General features: G+C 39.8%; 1 protein-coding gene across 1 annotated transcript in view; it reads left to right on the top strand.

The window, feature by feature from the left end:
- Nucleotides 1-20899, top strand: part of cacna1bb (calcium channel, voltage-dependent, N type, alpha 1B subunit, b) — a 194813-nt gene that overhangs the window by 96052 nt on the left and 77862 nt on the right. The window contains exons 9-12 of the mRNA XM_034709309.1: nt 11199-11302; nt 14267-14382; nt 14638-14727; nt 18640-18729. Coding sequence (XP_034565200.1) covers nt 11199-11302; nt 14267-14382; nt 14638-14727; nt 18640-18729 — 400 coding nt within the window. The remainder of the gene's footprint in view (nt 1-11198; nt 11303-14266; nt 14383-14637; nt 14728-18639; nt 18730-20899) is intronic.

The following is a 20899-nucleotide window of genomic DNA, read 5'->3' as shown; positions in this document are numbered from 1 at the left end:
TATAGGCACTTCTCTCTCTTAAATTGGCCATTGTTAGTGGCAGATATTTACCAAAATCTTCTGTTGTTTCAAATAAGAAGGTGTCTCAGGTTTTTATTTGTTGAAACATTATTGATGAATGCATTTTAGATGTATAAGACTTTTTATGTTATGTGCAGAATATGAGAGGTGTTAAATCCATCACTATGGCATTTATTTTGGTCTGTAGGTGATCTTGTGATGGTTCTGTGTTTGAGATGATTGGGATTACAGGCACCTTTTCCTCTCTCTTCATTAAAGCAGCCTGAGCCACAGAGAGGTGCACAAGGTGCACCTTGACCTCCTCAGTTTGACGTCCTGTGCCGTCCGGGCTGTCATGCTGCTTGTCAAATCCTTGTCAAAGTAAAGCAGCACAGACAGTCAGTCAGAGACTGTGGGGACATAAAGTCATGGCTGTGTTTGAGTCCTTCGGTGACAGCAGATGTGGCTAACTGGATATTTGATATCACTGACAGAACATGGTTGATGTCAAGTCTGTCAGTGTGAGTATCCATGTGTGTCTGCCTCTTTTCATGAACTTCTACATCAAATCCTTACAGGCTATTGGAAGAAGAGGAAGCCCTAAACTTCCTAACAGACTCTTATATTGTAGCTGTGGCTCATGCTGCATTCATGTGCTCCTCAGATGGTCACAGTTTTGGAATTGGACCAACTTTGATGTGTTCACGTGCTTTCAATAAAGTTGGAAAGCCAGATTTAACTTTACCTGACTGTTTAATCAATAACTAATGCTAATAAATGCTGAAATATTTATTTAGCTTGCATCCCATACTTGTTATTACCGGATAAATACCAAACTAATGTTGATAAATAACTTTCCCAGAGTCTAGGTCACTTTAGGTGGACAATAATTAGTGGTGAGAACATATTACATGTTTTATTTTACCAAAAGGTTGATGTGCAAAAGGTGAATTAACCAAAAGTTTCTTAACATTAGCAAAACATTGTTTTCCTGCCATTTTGACAATGAATGTGATCCAAAGTCAGCAAGTCAGGCACCAAATTCTTGTCAAAGCTTCCAAGTTGTGATTTCAGATTTAAAGTTATGTTTTTTGGGACTTTTTGCCTTTATTCATTTTTTTTTTTTTAATATTTTATTTGTAACTTTTGTAATATAACAAGACAAAACAAATACAATCAAACAGGGGCTCAGACATGTGAAATGAAATAAAATAAAATTGGTAATATGAAAAATAAAAAACAGACAAATAAATTAATAGAAAACACGTCAAGAAAATGTTAGTTAAGAAATGATTTTAAATAACAAAATAAACGAAGATAAGTAATAAAATAAATAGAAATACATGTATACACATAAAAACACATATGCACACACATGCATATGTATGCATACACATACATACACACATAAATAATGTAGAGAGAAAGCAGAGAGAAAAAACAAACAAACCATAGAAAGACCATACAAAGCTGCCAATTAAAATGCGTACTCTGGAGTGCTATGTGTCAAGTCTGCATATGTATAAAGACATACTCCACTTCCATCACACGTCAGTCTCATCCAAAAAGGCAAGGAACGGGCTCCAGATAGCTGAGAATGTCTTCACAGAGCTAGATTGCAGGAACCTTAGTCTCTCCATTTGTATGACTGACATCATGTTAAAAATCCATTCCTGAAAAGAAGGAGGGGATGGGGACTTCCATTGCTTCAAAATAAGTCTCTTGGCAACTATCATCCCCAGTGTTAGTGATCGTCGCACAGAGGAGGAGAGATCCTTCGTGGACTGTGAACAGCCAAAGACTGCAAGTACTTTTTGCCTTTATTGATAGGACAGCTGAAGAGAGACAGGAAACGTGGGGAGAAGTGAGCGGGGGAAGACTTGCAGCAAATGGTCACGGCTGGGTGTCGAACCGGGGACCTCTGCGATGAGGACTACAGCCTCTGTATGTGGGGCACTTAGACCACTAGGCCACCAGCGCCCCTGTTATTTCAAATTGAGCAAGACTTGATGTACAATTTCCAACTCAGACAGCCATTTTCGAAGTGTCTGACAACCCCACACTAATGTTTGTGTGAACTAGATGAGTTTAAGCATGGAGATAAAGTATAGAGAGAGTTCACGTCATCTCCATTCAGAACAATAACATCATGGCACTCAGCAGGAAGACGAGAAAAAAGGTGATTATTTTCTGTGCATTGATTATCCTTTGGGTGATATGTATTTGAACACAGCAGCATTTGATTAAGCAGCTAATTGTTTGATATAAGGTATTATAATGGTGTACATTTTTTTTAAAGGCATGAAAAGGAACACACCAGTCAAGCTTATAATGAACAATAAACCTTCTAAAGCTGTGGTTTTCAGTGTCTCCTGGAATAAGACCTTTTTCTAAATGTGATGGTGCTGCTTAGGAATCGGAGCTGTTCCTAATGAGGTAGAAGACCTTAAGATGCAGTAATATGGGTACCAGACTTCAGGCTGTGAGACACATTGGGTACTTAATGTGATAGGAACGTTGTCTTCTCATTAAGTGCTCTGACTTCTGAAGTCAAACTGCCTGATTGAATATCTCTAAAATTAGCCTGTAGCAAATGATTTCACAGTCAAAAAAGAGGGAAAAGAGCACAGACTCTGAGAGGAGGATGAGGGTCTTCAATTCAGTTCAACTAGAAAATTGTAATGATGTATTCTTCTTCCTCTCGGAGCAGCTCTCTGAAGACCTTTTGCTCTCAGTGCCATCAGAGCTGTTGAGCACAGTCACTGCTGCTTGTTGTGAAGGTTTCAGGACTGTGAGGAGCTGCAGATTCAGAGTGGCTGTCTTCATCTCAGCAGGCTTCCTTCTCATCAGGGGAAAGTGTGCATGTTTGCACGCGTGTGTGTGTGTGGTTGTGTGCGTGTGTGTGCGTGCGTGTGTGACAGTACAGTAATCTTAGAGTGGGAACACACTGTCATATCGCAACTGTATGATGCACAAATGATGTGGAAGCTCTTGCTTTTCGCTTTTTCCTCACTGATCATTCAGAGCAGTCAGCCAGCGATGAGTCACGGAAACAACAGAGGTGGAATAACAGTATCAAGTGAACTCATATGAAAACATCAGACTCAGAGGATATAAGTCATTACCTAAAGTTTGTTTTCAAATATCAACAAAATGTGGGAAGAGACTTTTGGTGCATCATACTTTTACCTAAAGCACGTGGACTCTTATACCTTTCTTTTTTTACACGGGGCCATGTGACTTATTATCAATACGAGCACCTGTAGCGAAGGAGGTAGGAAGAGACGAGCAATCTCTGTGATCATCAGCTGATGTCTGTCGCTGCAGTATCAGGGGAAAATAGACTATTTCAAAGTATTACTGTTAAATAGATCAAACTGCAGATTTATCTGTTTGAACATGCAGATATGTGTTCATAGTAGGGCTGTCAGTGTTAAAGCATATTTGCGATCTGATTAGGGTCAGTAGTTCACTTATTTTTGTTCCTTTCTGCACACCGTGGTTAAGTTGTGGCAGCGTCTAATTCGCATTTTTAAACTTTTTTCCCCCTGAACGTTATTATTAATAAAGTGTACCTGCTTTATTCTTCCTCGATGTTAAATTATGTCAAAACAGCAGTCTTTAACAGCACGTTACACTTAAAAAAAACCTCCCAGACGGCTCTGTGGACCAAGTCAAAATGAATATGCACTTTGTGTTTAACAGAATTAAAAGATTACCCAAGCACTGTGATTGGCTCAGCTTGGAAAACTGTCACCTGTGTACAGAGGCCATGGCCTTCATCCCACTGGTCACAGGTTCAACTCCTGCTCCTGTTACTGTTTGCTGCATGTCATCACCACGTCTTCCTCCCCTCTCTTTCTATTTCTTTAGAGCTATTCTATGAAATACAGGGAAAAAATCTCTGAATAATCGTAAAAAATATACACATTTCCAGAACATCTTTGCAGAAATATGGCCCAATTGATTGTCTCAGCAAGCCCCTTATAATAAACAACATAATGCTGACATTTGTTGTTTGACGTCCTCTCCCTGTGTCTGTGGTGACTTTCACAGCTAGGGGAAAATCCGATGAAAAGAGAGAATGTCTACATAGTGAGAAGATAGTCGTTAGATGGCTTTCGGTAAGGAGACTAATGTTCATGTGTGTCATGTTTACAAAATGTCATCTTCTGGAGCGCGTTTATGCCTAGCGGTTTAAGGGCAGCCCCATATCGTTGTCATAGTGGTCGCTGGCTCACCTCCCTGCCACAGCCATTTGTTGCATGTCTTCCTTCTCTCTACTCCCCACATTTCCTGTCTCCCTTCAGTGGTCCTATCCATTAAGATGCTCCCAAAAATAACTTAAAAAAATAATGAAAAATTGAAACTTATTTTATTTATTTAAAGGACAGTTAATGAACTTTTCAGCATCGCATCCATGTAAAAATGCCAGAGTTAGCCATAAGGCTAATTTTCATCCGTAGTCCCCGGCAGGTCAAAACAGAGTTCACAACAAACTCTCAAGATAGATAACATGTAGAAACAGCACATCATGATAGCATGACAATGAAAACAACAATACATCACAGGAGCAAATATAAATTACACAAAAGTGCATTAAAGTGTCGTTTAGCATAATCGAGGGATATGTCCAGATTTGGACCAAATAAACATGGACCAACATATCAGAGTATCACACAAGTAAAAATGCATATATTAAACACGTAAAATAACACACACGCACACACACACTTCACTGACTTACTTCCACATTTAACTAGTCTTAGTATATGGTATTTAATAATATTACGTAGCAATTTATTTACCTCTATACATTCTCATTTGAAGTGACCAAAATCATTTTAATGCAAAGCTAATCTTTTACCTAAACCACTGATTTCATATTCTAATCAAAACCAACTGTGTCACCTCCACAACGTCAACCACCAATTTAATATGTTTATCCACTTCCTCTACTCCTTTTACTGGTTTTGTTCGAAGTTCAAAGTGTTTGAGAATCGCCATGTTGAAGAGTCAGATGTGTTTGGTGCGAGTCATTGAGAATCTTCTGTTGTTTTGGCGTAAGGACTGACAAAGATTTAATTCATTGTTGGTGAACCACTTCAGTGTCTCTGAATAAATGGACCTTTGGCCCATATACTCATAACCACATTTTAATCTGGTCTTTGTTTTCCTCTGTTATCACATTATACTTCTCAAACATATGGGGTCATTAGGAGGACCTTGCTAACGGCAGCAAAAAGCATCAGCAGTTTTGTAATGAACTAACTTGATATAGCCAGTGGCATTGATTGCCATATGCTCTGTATTCGCTCCCATACCGAGCATGCAGCACAATTTAATGTCATTGCGTAGCTCCATATGTAGCACACTCAGCCAATGCATTTAAATTACACATATATACTGTTAACATATGTTCTTATATTGAGAAATGGGTACAGTTTAAAAATGAGGAACTGCATACTTTGATTAAAATCCATGGGTTAGCAGGAAATAAATTAATATATTAATTGATTGTAACATAAATAAAATATAGATGGAAACACAGATGTGCTTGTCTGATGATACCTGAGGCTGTTTATAAAATGGATACTTGAATCACACCCTCCATCCTGAAGTGACATATGATAAATCGAACTGATGGATGTCCTTCCATTCAGCCCGGAGGCCAGAATACAGGTCCATGCTTCTCCTCCTTTGTCTTGTCTTATCTTCTTTCCAATTCCTTGATTAGACTACACCACAATATGTTTATTGTGAAAGCTTTCTTAGTCTGTGTAATGTCTGAAGGTGATTGTTATCGATCGGTCAGTCGGAGATGTTCAGAATCAGGTATTTTAAAACCAATCTCTGTGGTGTCCTCGTTCAAATTTTAAGGTACAGTACGTGTTGGTCTTTCAAAGAGCCTTCTAGGCTGAAATAATCATGCCTAAAATCTGATTTCAGCCATTAATTATCATGGGAAACCTCAAAACAAAGACATAACTTTTCTAACAAGTAGTGTAAAAGCATATTGGTTTGTGCTTGGTTGTGCCAAGCTTGTACAGCCTCTTAAACTATAGTAAAAAACAGCGTCCCTAGCAGCAGCTTCCACCATAAAGACCTTTCGGTGTTACCGAATCTGAAAAAGATTTGCATAAGCTTAACTTAACTCGGCTCGTCTGCCTGAGCAGTCAGCTGAAGAGTTAAGGCCGTGTCAGCAGGAGAGAAAAGTCTTCCCTGCTCACCAGCTGACTGTGATACTGAAAGCTGGTGAGACAGAGTGCATTTCCACTTCATCTCCCCCTCCATAACAGACATCCAGGGATCCCCAGAGAGAGGAGTGGGATGTCTTTTGTTATTCAAAGACAAAACAGAACCGAGTGTTACCTAATTCTAAGCAAAGATACAACTACGGGAAAACCTTATTTACACAGATGACTAGACACAGCATCAATATTTAAACCTGCAGATCTTGACCTCTCGAAACACGCTAAATAAGCTGTGAACTGAACATTAACCTATAGAATTGCTGTCTAACAAAATAATGTTGCTTGAGGATTCAGGGTTGTGCAGTGCATTAATAGTATTCTTTTTGCTCATCATTATTGTGTAATTTGTGAAAGATTTGTAGCATGTGCAGTATGTGTAAAATGTATTCTGAGTTTCTTAGTAATGATTTTCATGTGATGCTTGCTTACTGTATTATAAAGTACAGTAGCATATACCATCATACTGTAATGTGTCGCATCACATCTTCATATTGTATCGTATCACCACATCATATCGTAACGTATCGCATTGCATCCTATTGCATCAGATCGCATCGTATTGATTGGATCACATCGCATTGAGTCCAATGCGGAAGTGCTAAAAGCTGCAGTTCATCGAGGATCCGCTTGAGGCTGGCTCCGGAAGTACCGGAAGTCACATACACATGAATGGGAAAAAGACGATCTTTACAGCAGAAATAAACATGTTTACAGTCTGGTACAAAAGACAAGTGTAGTCTGGATAGCTCATTTCTCGATGTGCTCTCACTGTGAGGGGGTTGAATTTTTTTTCTAACACTGCAATTTTGAAGATATTGAGATTACAAGTCTTCCAATGAGAGGCACATCTGCCTTCAGGAACACTGCAGCTGTTGGCTCGGAGGCTCAAAGCCCGCCTCTTTACATCACACTGGCTCGACAGAAGCAATATGGCTGCCGCCGACGATTGGCCTCAAAGCAGCTCTTCAGAAAAAGATGGGTGACGTCACGGATACTACGTCCATATTTTATACAGTCTTTGATTGCATCGCATTACATCGCATCCTATTGCATCACATCGGATCGCATCGGATCGTGTCGTATCATATCGTCCTTTCACAAGGAGAGTACAGCATGCTCTGTACATTCATCACTTGTGTGTGTGCATACTCATGTAGATTGGATTTTTCAACTGCAGAAAACATTTCCAGATAGGGACGATAAAAGTTTTTCCTGTATTTTCCAGTCCCTATCCCAATAGTTGGCTCTGTGATAAATAATATCTGACCCTCTCAAATCAGAATCAGAATCAGAAATGCTTTATTTATCCCGGAGGAAATTCAGCTATTACAGAATGCTCTTATACATAGTATGAAAAAGTCAAAATATGAATAGAAAGAAGGAATAAAATAAGATATGAATAGAATAATAAAGTATATGCAGAGCGCAGAATAGTTAGAGTTAGCTATGTACAAAAGCACTGGGAATGAAGGTGATATAAACAAGGATGTTAAAGTGGCAGGGATATTGCACATTGCACAGTATATTGCATGGTTATTGTTCAGTTATTGCACAGAGTACAGGTTATTGTTCAGTGATCATAGGGAGGAGTTGTCTGATGGCCACAGGCAGGATTGACTTCCTGTGGCGTTCTGTGGCGCATTTAGGGGGAATGAGACTAGCACTGAATGTACTCCTGTTTGACAGTGTAGCTAAATAGCTAGCTAATTATTTCATAAGTTTTACTTTCACCCGCTGGACAGGAATCGTACAGTGAGCTGCTGTGATTCTGATTAAAGAATACGACTGAACTAAAAAGTGAAGTTGCACGCTGTGAGCCAGGCCAACTTTAGATTGAAACTACATACAGGTACCACACATTAAAATATGTATAAATGGTTAATCTAAGAACTGAAAAAATAAAATAGGTGTAGTAGTAAGTGTTGTATATGGCAAACATATTTTTGAATCTTAGAAAATATGCTAAGCTAGCTGTTTCCTCCTGCTCAGTGAGACTAACATCTGGCTCCAGTTTAAATGCACAGACGTCAGGATGTAATAGTTTCTCGTCACCTTTAAGAAAAAGAATGCATATTTCAAAAACGTTTAACCTTGCCATCATAATTTATTGAAGGGAGCTTAACTGAGGAATTGAAAATATGAAAGGATTGTATGTAATATTCATAGGAAGAGATACAAACTAAATATGAGAGGGAAAGGGCGAGACCGACTTGAAGGTTGAGTGATGAGATGATGAAACAGTGATGAGATTTGGACACGTTAAAAAAAGACATGACGCAGAGCAGCACAGTGAAGCTTCTGCCTGCCATTTATCCCGGTGTGTGTGGGCCGCCGTTTCCCTGACAGCTGAGACAGAGGATGTGCTTCTGTATGTGTGTGTGTTCATCTCACATTCTTGGATGCATAATACAGATTTCCAGCCTGCTGAATCAGCCGCCCTGAAACCTCCTATCACAATTACAGCCAGCATGTGGCAGGGCCCCGACACTGGCGTCGGCAAAATGTCACTGTACTTCACACACCCCATCAGTCGGCAGGTCTGTCCCCCGCTAACAGGCCCCTGAGTGGGAGCGCTCGCAGACATGGCGGATGCTGACTCCCTGAACCTCCCGGCGGGAACTCAGCAGGAGTATTAGTCCCGTTGCAGCTCAGTCTGAATTAAACCGTCAGTTGGGAGACATAGATATCAGAAAGTGTCGAGCCAATCCAGTTTCCTTTGAATCAAATGAGAAGTTTTCATTTTGTTTGATCGCTTTGTCTGCCATTTCTTGCTGGTCAGGTTTTACATCAGCAATCATCGTCTGACGTCAAGAGATGATATATGCCTCCAGGTACAGATAGTCTGTCAGTAATCCTGGTTCAGCCAGCAGTTACAAAACGACTTCAAGCCAAGACTTCATTTTCTGTGGGGCTTAAACTGTAATTTCTTGGTCCATTACAGCCTCAGGGAGAGTGTCCCTTCATCCGTTTCAAATACTGGTAGGTCTTAGTTCAACAGTAGACACACAGGTGCTTCAATCTGACTATCTTCAGGGGTATGAACCTTATAAGACATCTATTTTCTTATGATTTACTTACTATAGTGGCCAATTTTCATAAAAGCTTAACTCAAAAGCATAATCAAAATATCAACTCAAACTTTAACTAAACATAATCAAAGGGTCACTGATGCACCGTGGGGATGTGATGTACACAGGCAAAAGAAGTCCAATGTCCATGCAAAAGTTCAGCGGTTTCCAGTGATTTATTTGAGGGCGGGAAAGCAAACAAAAAGACCAAAGAAAACCAGATCTCCTGCTGCCTCTCTTGCGCTGGTAAAAACACCATAGGCCCACCCAGGTGCATGCTGGTCTTCTGCTACCTACCTACCTAAATAAACTCAGGTGCCCACAGTACTACCTAATCACAAAACAAACAAACAAAGAAAAGAAATACTAAATATACAAAAATCTAAATAAATTAAACAAATGACTAGAAAAAATATATCCCCAAACTCTAACTTAAATTAACTAAAAAAATAAATAAAAAACTTTAGCTAAATCTATCAACTAATACTACTTGTTATTTCCAAACTTTAAAACAACTCAATACAAAAAATAAAATCAACAAATAGCTCCAACACTTAAAACTTACAGGCAAGATACGATAAGATAAGATAAGATTAACTTTATTGTCCCCGGGGGGAAATTTGTCATGGACGTAAGTGCAGTGCTGCTCATAGTCATTCATCATACCAATATTACAATAACATGCCCACTGTCAAAGATGAAAAAACCATGTCACTGTGGCATACAATGACACAACAAAATACCGTTAATACAATAAAATACCAATAAAATACCAATGTGGCAGTAAAAATGGCATTATGTTAGTGCTGATCGTTTGGTGAGTAGAGTGATGGTAGTAGGGAGGAAGGAAAGCTTGTGTGTTTGGGTTTCTCTCTCTCTCTCTCTCTCTCTATGTGTGTGTGTGTGTGTGTGTGTGTGTGTGTGTGTGTGTGTGTGTGTGTGTGTGTGTGTGTGTGTGTGTGTGTGTGTGTTTCTCTCTCTCTCTCTCTGTGTGTGTGTGTGTGTGTGAACAGGCTGCATTGTTTACTGTAAAAGTAGTTGTCCAAACTATTTGTGTCCATGGTCATTTGTGGGGTTGTGTGGTATAGAGAAGTTATATTTTGATTCAAGTTGGCAAAAGTTTTGTTGTAGTTGAAGAAGTTTATAAAAAGTGTTTTTCACAGTTGTGGTTGGAACTGTGAAATCTGGAACACAGTTTGCTGATTCTTTCAAAATCCCCTCAAAAATCTTATTTACTTTTTATTTTGAATGCTTTCTTAACTTTTGAGTGTTTACCCAAATGTCCAATTAATATAAAGTATAATTATGTAGTAAGATAAAACCATCAGAAAGTTAAGGAATTAGTTTTTTCTGCTGACTTTTTTAGTTGGCCCTTATATGATTACAAACTTAAAGCTCCTGTGAGGAGTTTTTAGCTGGTTATGGAAAATATTGAAATGTATACTGATTATCTTAAATGAGCTGCATAGGTAAACAAGACTATCAGCGACTTTTTGAAGCCTTAAACTATACTTGAGGGTCTGTGTGAGACAAACTTATTTTTTGTTTACATAGATTATTGATGAGTGATATGATGAGAGAAGTTAAATGCTTAAATGAAAACAAATGAGAACTTTTTGTTTAAACACAAATTACTCCTGTTCAGCACAAAACCAGCAAAGTGATGAGATGTTGCTTTGTCCACATAGTGCCCCAATATCAACACAACCAGAAGTTCCTCTCAGGATCTTTAACCTGTTTCTATTTTCCACCACACAGAAGCAGCTGAAAACTGTCCAAAAATAAAACAATCCAAACATGTTTTCACACCAGCCTGTTGGTGATATTTAGAAACCGTCCTCTGACTTCCTTTTCTGTTGTTGTTTTTTTTCTCCAGACCAATGATGTGGCAGGAAACGCCTGGAACTGGCTCTACTTCATCCCCCTCATCATCATCGGCTCCTTCTTCATGCTCAACCTGGTGCTCGGTGTCCTCTCAGGGTGAGTCATCACGTCCAAGCACAGTATTCCAGATTAGCTTGATGCTGTGGTTGTTATATTTTGTTGCTTCAGTTTTAAAAGACAACCTTGAAAATCATTTTTTACACCCGCAAAGTGTTGAGAGTTGACTGACAAAATCAAGGTGAACATTTGTGAACGCTGTGTGAACCCTCAGACGGTTCAAAGACTGCTGTGTTGTTGTTTTTTCTTCATTGCACTCCCAGTTTTCTTTGCTTTTTATTTCCAGGAAACATTTTCTGTTTGTTTCGAGTCAACCTCTCACTGTGAAACACTCAGTAAACACAACAGGTTTTTGGTTAACGGGTTTATTGAACAACTTCTTTTCAAAATGTTGTTTTTCTTCTTTGGAGATTGTAGAAATGAAAAGCAACAATGAAAGAATCAGACAATAGGACATATGTGTTTCTTTGTTTTGTGATTTGAGATCCTGTCAGCATATGAACTGTAAATGTAGGATGCAGTGTGATCAGGTCTCTCAGTCAGTCTCTTACCTCTGTGTTACCTGTAAAGAATTCTGAGGTTATAAAACGCTGAGACAAAATGAGTAAAATCAAACTGATTATTCAGCTTCCCGTGCTTCTCTCTTGTCTCTGATCTTGTGTCCCTGTTATCCTCCTGTGTCATGTTAAGGCCTCTCGCTTTAGCTTTAATCATCACGGCTCTTCATTGTGGCCGTGGTCTCAAAGAGTCTCCTCTCACCTGTCGAGACTCGCCGCCGCTCATTGTCTCAGTGAAATCTGGATGAAAGCAAAGACTTGTGCGATCATTAGTCTGGAGATCATACGGGAACCCCTCTGTTGGAGGGGCATCACTCTGTCTCTCTTGTTATGCTCCATGTTTAAACTGTAACCCATGATAAGGAGTTTCATTTTTCTTATCTCTTATCTTTCCCTGCAGTCGTGTTTCGACTGTAAAGTTAGCCTGAGGCGCGGCTAATGAGGAGATGTTTACAAGGAGATGCTGTCAACATCAGAATCCTCTTTGACTCTTGAAAAATGGATAATCTGAAGTTGTCTGATCAGTTAAATAATTAATACCTGCATTAGCTTTGTCACTTTTTATAAGTAGTTCTGAGAGAAAGTGAATATAACATTCAGTGTGACAGAGTGATAGATTATAGGAACAGCACATGCACAGTGTCTTCCCCTTTAAAAAGATCTACTTGGACTGTGGTTTAATTACACCCCGTGCGATAACAGCTGTCTCGCAGGTTCAGTGCATGTTACAATGTGTGAGATAGAAAATCTGTGTTGCAATGCGCCACAGTTATGAAGCATGTCAGACGGTGTGATGAATGCCTGTTTTTTGGTAGACTGCAGTATTAATAGAAACTCCAAACATCTGAGGATTTAAAAATGCTGCAAAACCAAACAGGCCGAAGAGGTTTCAGAGATGAGATAGAAGAGAGGACCAACACTTCTCTTATCTCTGTGTATTAAATATGAAGATAAAATAAGGAGTGTAGCTTAACTTAGCTTGAGGACTGAAAGCTGGTCGAAACATCTGGCCTGGCTATTTTAAAGAGTAAATGTTAGTCTAACAAGGAACACTTATGCTCATGAGTTATCATCCTTTGTGCACACCTTTTCTTTTTTTGGTCATTACTGTTAAGTCATTAAAGGAAAGGTTACAGCTCCCAGCCAAAAGTGGTCCTCTCATAAAATAATGAACTAAAATTTGTATGCATATGTTTGTCCAAACATAAAATCAAGTTATGGTGTTTCATAAGGTCATTGCTGAAGTTGCTGTTAGTTTATTTTCACCCCGTGGATAAAGACAGGCTTGCTGTTCCTACTCTTGTGTTCAGTGTGGCTCTTAACCTGCTGGCTGTAGTTTCATATTAAAGCTGCAAGTTCCGACTGCGTCTCTTGACTAGAACAGAAACCTATCAGATCCGGTGCCGTGACGGATCGGAGACGGACCCGGATCTGGTGTAATTTGGCCATAACTGATGCTGCATCAAGCCTTATGTGTTTGACACTTAAGTCGCAACTTTTTGTGGCAGGTTTTGCAGACAGGTGCTTCATTGTCAGTGGTTGGATTCAAAACTTTTCTGCTTGGCCCTTCTACCACAGTTAAGCTAATGTAGGGTAACCTCCATGTCTATTGACAAGCATTGCATATTAAGGAGGTGCAGCTCTTGTTTTTGTTACATGCAGGTTGCACTGAACATACCGGCCCATTTTGAGGGTGACAATGGATACACTGAGTGAGGCGGCACCTTTATGATTCAAAAAGCGTGACATTTTATAATGAAGTTAATAGTGAATAGTTAATCACTGCATCTCAACCTGTAACCACTGCCATAGGATAGGTGTCAGATGAAGTGATTTAAAGTAGACTACAGGAACAGCCGTTTCTTTACATTTCAAAAACAACTAACACATGTAAAGGATTTATGCAGAGGGGGCGCCAACAGTGATACAAACTCAAAGTTCCTTATCAGAGCTTTGTGCATAATGACATGTGAGTGATATAATTATACTCATCTAACGTAGAAGAGAAGTTGAATATGTGTATTTATGATTTGTTGAACAATTCCTGTAATTAACTGTAGGGTATTTAGAAACTAGAAGAATTTCTCCTTTCGGTTTATATCCTGTTCTTATGCATTCTGTCTACCTCTGATATATATCTCATGGGGAGCCATGAAACTGCTTTATGGTCCGTCATGCCCATACGTCACAGTTTTTGTTCTGCATCAGCACATTTCGATTTTCATTAATTTCTGAAGAATCTGCACACACAGCTGCAGCTTTGCCAACAGCCTATTCCCTTTCTCATGCCCGCAATAACTGCCCACTGTCATCGTAACTCCACTGGTTATTCTTCCTTCGGGTGAACACTTGAATTTGCTTTGTGTGGAGGTTAGCTCACAGCAGATGCAGAGAAAAGACATTTCAAACATGATGTTATATTTTTTTCATTTTGTCGTTTTAACAGAGAATTTGCCAAAGAGAGGGAGCGTGTGGAGAAGAGGCAGGAGTTCCTGAAGCTTCGGAGGCAGCAGCAGATCGAGAGGGAGCTCACAGGATACTTGGAGTGGATCTGCAAAGCGGGTCAGACTCATCTCAGAAACAGCATGAGAGCTGGCGTGTATGTGTTTGTTGTGTTAGAAAACATGAGAAATTGATTAGAAGTCCCTGTGTCCTCTCTCCCTCTCCTCTTCCTCTCTCTCTCTCTCCTCTCCTCTGCTCTCTCTCTCTCTCTCTCTCTCTCTCTCCTCTCTCTCTCTCTCTCTCTCTCCTCTCTCTCTCTCTCTCTCTCTCCTCTCTCTCTCTCTCTCCTCTCTCTCCCCCCTCGCTCCGGCGCAGAGGAGGTGTTGCTGGAGGAAGAAGATGAGATTGCTGAGGAGAAGTCCCCGATGGATGGTGCGTGGTACAAGAGGAAACAAAACCTGCCAGGTGATAACAGGGCTGAGTCTCTGCCGCCTGCTTTCCCTCGGTCCTTCGATGGTAAAGCAGGCACAGAGAGGAACAGTTCATCAATCACATGCAGTCTTTGACTCTCTACAACATTTACATGCTGAGCATGAATCATTTGCCATGAATGTGATCTTCTGACCTGAGACTGGAGAGAAGGTTTACCTGAAACTCAGACTTATTGATATGATCATTGACCAGAGAAATGTAAGGCTTTTACAGATCTTACATTAAACAACCTTTCAAAGTCATAAAAGTTGGTCAGACCTGTCCACAGTCAGACTTCTGTCTTTACTTTAAGATGAAATCCAGTATATTCAAAAGTTCTCAGTAAACATTTAAATGATGTGAATAATAACAACATCTCAAGTTCATTCTCTCAGAGAACAAACAGAGAGCAGTTAACAGGGTAGAGTGTGTATAAATGTTCATGCAGTGGCGATAAGCTTCGATAAAAGAAGTGCTTTTCTAAAAGTCTGCTAGCTTGCAATGCTAACCAAGATAATGTTCAGACCACAATCACTGCAGTTAAACAAGAACACTGAAACATAAGAGAAGCTGTTGCCAAGAGCAGTCTCTGCAGCTTCTTGTGATTTTTCACCAGGTGCAGGATGGGAAAATAATCTCACAGGAATCTAGTTTTAGTCTGAAAAATGTGAACCCAGCCAGATCTCAAAATCTGATACTAAAATGTGAAGTGTGTAGTATTCAGTGGCATTCAAAAGAACAGAACATAATAATATAAGTAAGATGTAATTACTGTGTTATCACCTGAATATAAAAAATGCTTTGCTTTTGGTAATTCAGAACAAGCCTTTTATATCTACACAGGAGCAAACCCCTTCCATCTTACACTTTTAAGTTTCTACAGTAGGACAGAACAGACAAACTACGCTTTTGTATTCAGTGAGAGGCTGAAGGAAATGCACTGGTTGGAAGATGAAGAAGAAGTGAGTGGTTGTTGTGCAAAAACTAATTTGTATTGATAGACATTTCTGATGGTGAAACTAGACGAATGGAAGGTCATACTTATCACAGGCTTTCTTGTCCTCAAAGGCCACCGTCGCTTCACTGACGGGCGAGGTTTGCAAGGGAGCGTTTCAGTCCAAAATCTGAGCACTGAATATCGCTAAATAATCCTGTTTCTTTACACTGTACCTTGAAATGTCTTCAGAAGTAAAAGGGTGTTGGACTTTTATCTTTCAAAGTCTGAAATGACACTGTTGTAGGTAAATTTAACTCACTGTTGGCTGGCAAATTAAAAACCTACTGGAGTTAACTCGATGCAGCTTTTTTGAGATACATGTTACACAAATATTCTTACAGATCAGCTTTAAAGTGAAGAAACTGTTTGTTCGTTTGGTTGCCTGACGATAATTTATAAAATTCAATTTCAATTATATATCCATTTATATTTATAGATGTTATGTTATGGTGTCACACAGCACGTCTTCATTGCATTTATCTCAATGGGAACACTATAATGTTCATTTCTCTCTGTCTCTCTCCCTCTATCCTCTCTTTCTGTTTCACTCTTTGTCGTTCTCTTGCTCCTTTTCTCTCTCTCTTGCCCGTAATCCCAGTTCATTAGGCCTGGTGTGAAGGCAAAGGGGCTAATTAGTGGGATTTACAGCTTGGGTCAGATTGGATTTGTTAGAATAATAAAACTACCACACACACACACACACACACACACACACACACACACACACACATGGAAGCCCATTTCCAGTAAATAGTCGCATACTGGAAACACATCCGGGCTGATGATTGTAGTAAAGTGACAGCTGCCAGCGGCCTGTTTTCCTCAATTAGTTCCATATCAGGGATTAGAAAGTCTGAAACCACAGCCGTAGTAAAAGCACTCTGATGTTGTTGGAGCAGAAAATATGGAGTTGGCGACTGTTGTGTGAATGACAGGTATGAGTAGTGGAGAAAAGAGCCAGTCATAGCCGACTGACTCAGTCGAAAAACATTCTTTGTTGTCGTACAATTTATAAGCGAGACATTGGAGGATATATCCTTTAGGGTAGATATTTCATTTTCAGATAAAAAAGGGTTCAACAGTTGTAGTCTGTGATGATGTGCAAATACTTTTACTATTTTTTTAAAGAAAAGAAAAACACGAGAGAACATTTAATCAATCTCCTCTCTTGACTTTTAAAGGTCGTTTAATCAGTGGGTTTCCTCTGGGCCTCGACGCCAAAAATCTGCATATCCAGTTATTTTTGTAATTTAATGCAAACTTTAAGGGACATTAAATGATATTTGTACATACTTTATGTTCTAAATATCTAATGCATATAAAATAATGAAGTAGTTGGTGTAATTGTAATCTTTTTTGCACATTGCCTGATCGAGGTATGTCCACTGAAAGTATTTTGCATCTCACAGGCCCAGATTGTTTTTGAAGTTATCAGAACAGGAAGAATGACTACGGGGATTCAAACTAGAAATAGCTGTTTCATCAGTCTGCCCAGAGCCACCAGACTCTATTAACAGAAACAGTCATTTTCCACATAGAACACAGGATTAGCTTGTCTGATGCGGCCTCAGTGTGCTTGCCACAGATCTAACCATTCAAAAAATTGAAACTGAATAAGTTTTCGGTGGTGGAGTCTGATGTAATGGTTGTTTTTTGGTAAGGAAACAGGATCTCATCAGAGTAAAACAGGTTTACTCCTGCAGAGCTCATCAGGGGCTTGTGAAAGGGGGAGTGAGTACACAGTAGCTTTATGTGAAATGAGCTCATAATGAAATAAAGAACTGATGTGGAAGAGTGAGGCGACCTGTGGAGAATGCCAATGTTTGGAGCCTGAAAGTTTGTGCAACACCCAGGGGGACATTTGTTTTAACAGTCCGAGCTGTCAGAGGCAAAATCATGCACTGTTAACCAAAGTGCTTTGATCAGACATATTTGCCTACAGGGATTTATTGGAACCATTTCAGCACATTTATGCTCAGGCAAAATATACTAGAGTCAATTCTTAGCTGTTTGTACAATAGACTGTATAAATAATGGATGTAGTATCCGTGACGTCACCCATCTGTTCCTGAGCGCTGTTTTGAAGCCAATCGTCGACGAGAGCCATATTGGAAATGCTGAACTGAAGAGGCGGAGCTTGAGCCTCCTAGCCAATAGCTTTGTGTTCCCGCCTGTCAATCAATCAGTAATGTCCTTATTTGGGCAAAAACTCGTAATCTTAATATCTTCTGAACTGTCGCGTTAGAAAAAATTCACCGCCGCACAGTGTGTCTTGATAGAGGAATTAACGACGTAGAGCCAAGCCGTTTTTCCACATGGGCTTCATATTTTGAGACCGGAGGTTGCTGCTTGTTTTGTACCTGGTCATTTAGAGCCTGAAATCTGTGAATCAGGACTCAGGTTATGAAATACTACAATCTACCTCATCATTATAATAAAGTGTATGAAATGTCAATGCAGAAGAATCAGTTGAGATGAGCCTTTAATAATCTAATCCAATTACCCATCATCAGGGTCATCTCTTTTGGCCCGGCTCCTCCTCATTGCAGCCCTTTGAGCTAAGTCACACATTTATAGGTCTCCAGAGTGAGCCCACCACTCCAATGACAGGGGGCTGGACATGTGACGATCACATTCATGTTGTGCCGGCAGTTTTTCATTCCAAGGCTGACTTCTAACAGGAAGGCAGAAAACCTACAAATGAGAACATGATTGATGCCTGCTATTCACTCCTCCCCTCTCATGCACATGCACGGAAACAAGCTCACACATGCACTTTCTACATTACTTCTTTTGGATCAGATGTTTTTAAAACAAGTTTAATGTTGCATGATAAAGAATTCTGCAACAGGTTCATTCATATATTCATATATTTTACATCCAGACTCATGTGATCTTTTCCTTTCCAGTCTTGAAACGAAGCAAAGTCAAGAAAGGTAAAAATGACCTGATCGGTGCTGAAGAGGGGGAGGATCCTTTCGCAGACATCTCCTCTGTCGGTAAGTCTTGCATCTCCTTCATGCTGGGCCACCTGCAGGTCACCTCTGGCCTTCGCATGCTTTCTGCTCACAGAGTTGACCTTTACCATAAAAGCCTCTCCTCTGTGGACATAACTATGACGTCTGACTCTCTGATCTCCATTTATCAGGGCAGTACTTCATTGTATGTCAGCACTATAAAACATTAGTTAAGATCCCAAAGCAGCCTTAACAATGTACATTATAACTGCAAATTCAGCACCATCTGGATCCGGAGACCTGCAGCTCCTTTTTCTCCTGCCTGTAGAAGCATATCAGCTCCAGGGAAAAGAAGTATAATTAACTTTTCTAATTAGTCTGTTAAATTAAAATAGAAGGGAATCACCTGCAGCACATTAGAATTAGACTTTTAATATTAATTGACTTTATGGTGACAGACAAAGACAACATGTAATTGCTTTTCTGTGGGGTGGAAATGAGCGTAAGCAGGGCAATTGAAACCATTTTGTTCACTTCTTTACTTTTGTTCTAACTCATCTGCTGACTGTTTTCCATAAATTGAGATGCCAGGGGAATAGATGCTGCACAGCCAGATATCAGCTCTCATCTGTCTTGTTTCACATCGTGCCTGCAGTTTAGCATAAGTGTTTGCTGCATATTTTTAATGAGCAGGACATTCAGTATTCAGGTAATTCTACTCTTTTCTGTCGGTCCCTCGGGAAGACGCTGAGACTTTTCTCAGTCTAAGTCTTGGCCACAAACACTTTTTGGTGCTTGTTAGGACAGAAGACAAATGGGTCCCTGCTGAACCCTGCTGAACCGTGCTGTTACGATTCTGTCATTAAAAAAAAACTTGAGGTCTTTCAAGCTCCGATTTCCTTTCACAAGGTAGTGGCACAATTGTGGTGCAAACTTTGCTCTCACCTCCCACACTTGTGTGTAGGTGTCACAAACAAATTTAGCAGTTTTGCTATCTGGAGGCTGAGAGCAATCCTGCCAAAGATTGACTAAACCGGAACAGAGACATGTTTCCTCATTAGGAGGAAACAAGTGAGGCAGGAGAGCTGTTCATTTTTGTGACACTAAACATTTTAAGTCAGAATAAATGTACAGCTTCCCAAATAACCTCTGAAATGGATGGGTAAAATCATAGACTGTATAAATAATGGATGTAGTATCTGTGACATCACCCACCTGTTTCTGAAGCACTGTTTTGAGGCCAATCAGTGGCGGGATCATATTGGAAATGTTGAACTCAACCTAACTGCTGTTGAGTGAGTGTGACGGAAAGAGGCGGGCTTTGAACCTCCTAGCCAACAGCTACAGTGTTCCCGCCTGTCAATCAAGTCAGCTGTGCCTCTTGTAATGGACAACTTGTAATATTAATATCATTGAAATTGAAAAATTAGCTATCCAGACTTCACTCGTTTTTTGAACCAGGCTGTAAACATGTTTATTTCTGCTGCAAAGATCGTCTCTTTGAATTGGTGTGTATGTGGTTTCCAGTGTTTCTGCAGCCAGACTCAAGCGGACGCTCGATGAACTGCAGTTTATAACACTTCAGCATGGGCTTCATATTTTGAAACCGGAGGTTGCTTCTTGAATGCTGGCACCAACAGCCAAGGAATCCCCATTATCACCCATATAAGAAAGCCAACTTTTATGGGCTCAAAGGGTTTTCTCTGTACTTCATTTATTTCTTGGTAGAAGCTGTACAAAGGTGTAATTTTATTTCATAACTTATCTGTTTTGATAACATTTAGTGTAAGAGTTCTGGACAATCAAGCATAGTTAGGGGTGAAGTGATTTCACTCTGCCTGGCAGGTAGGCTAATACTTTTATCCCCGCCCAGTTTCTAAATTATAGGAAGTTAGTTGGGGTCAGCATTCCAATATGGCGACCGCCATCTTTCATAACACCTCTTTAGAAACTGATGGGTGACGTCACTAAGTCCATGTTTTATTCAGTCTGGGGTTTCTGCTAATGAAAAGGTATTGGTTCAATGTAATGCATTTGTGCTTGTTTGCTATCCATACTATTTTGCAAAAGAGATAACATGGGATTACATCCAATTTGATTTAAGAGCTGCTATGCATATATATTTTATTTTGACACAGCCAGGCTAGTTGTCTTCCCCTTTTACCCATATTTATGCTCGACTAAGCTACATGCTCCCGGCCACAAGTAATGA

Source organism: Notolabrus celidotus, chromosome 19, assembly GCF_009762535.1.
Source record: "Notolabrus celidotus isolate fNotCel1 chromosome 19, fNotCel1.pri, whole genome shotgun sequence".
Classification (NCBI taxonomy): Eukaryota; Metazoa; Chordata; class Actinopteri; order Labriformes; family Labridae; genus Notolabrus; species Notolabrus celidotus.
This window is presented reverse-complemented; position numbering and strand designations above follow the sequence as displayed.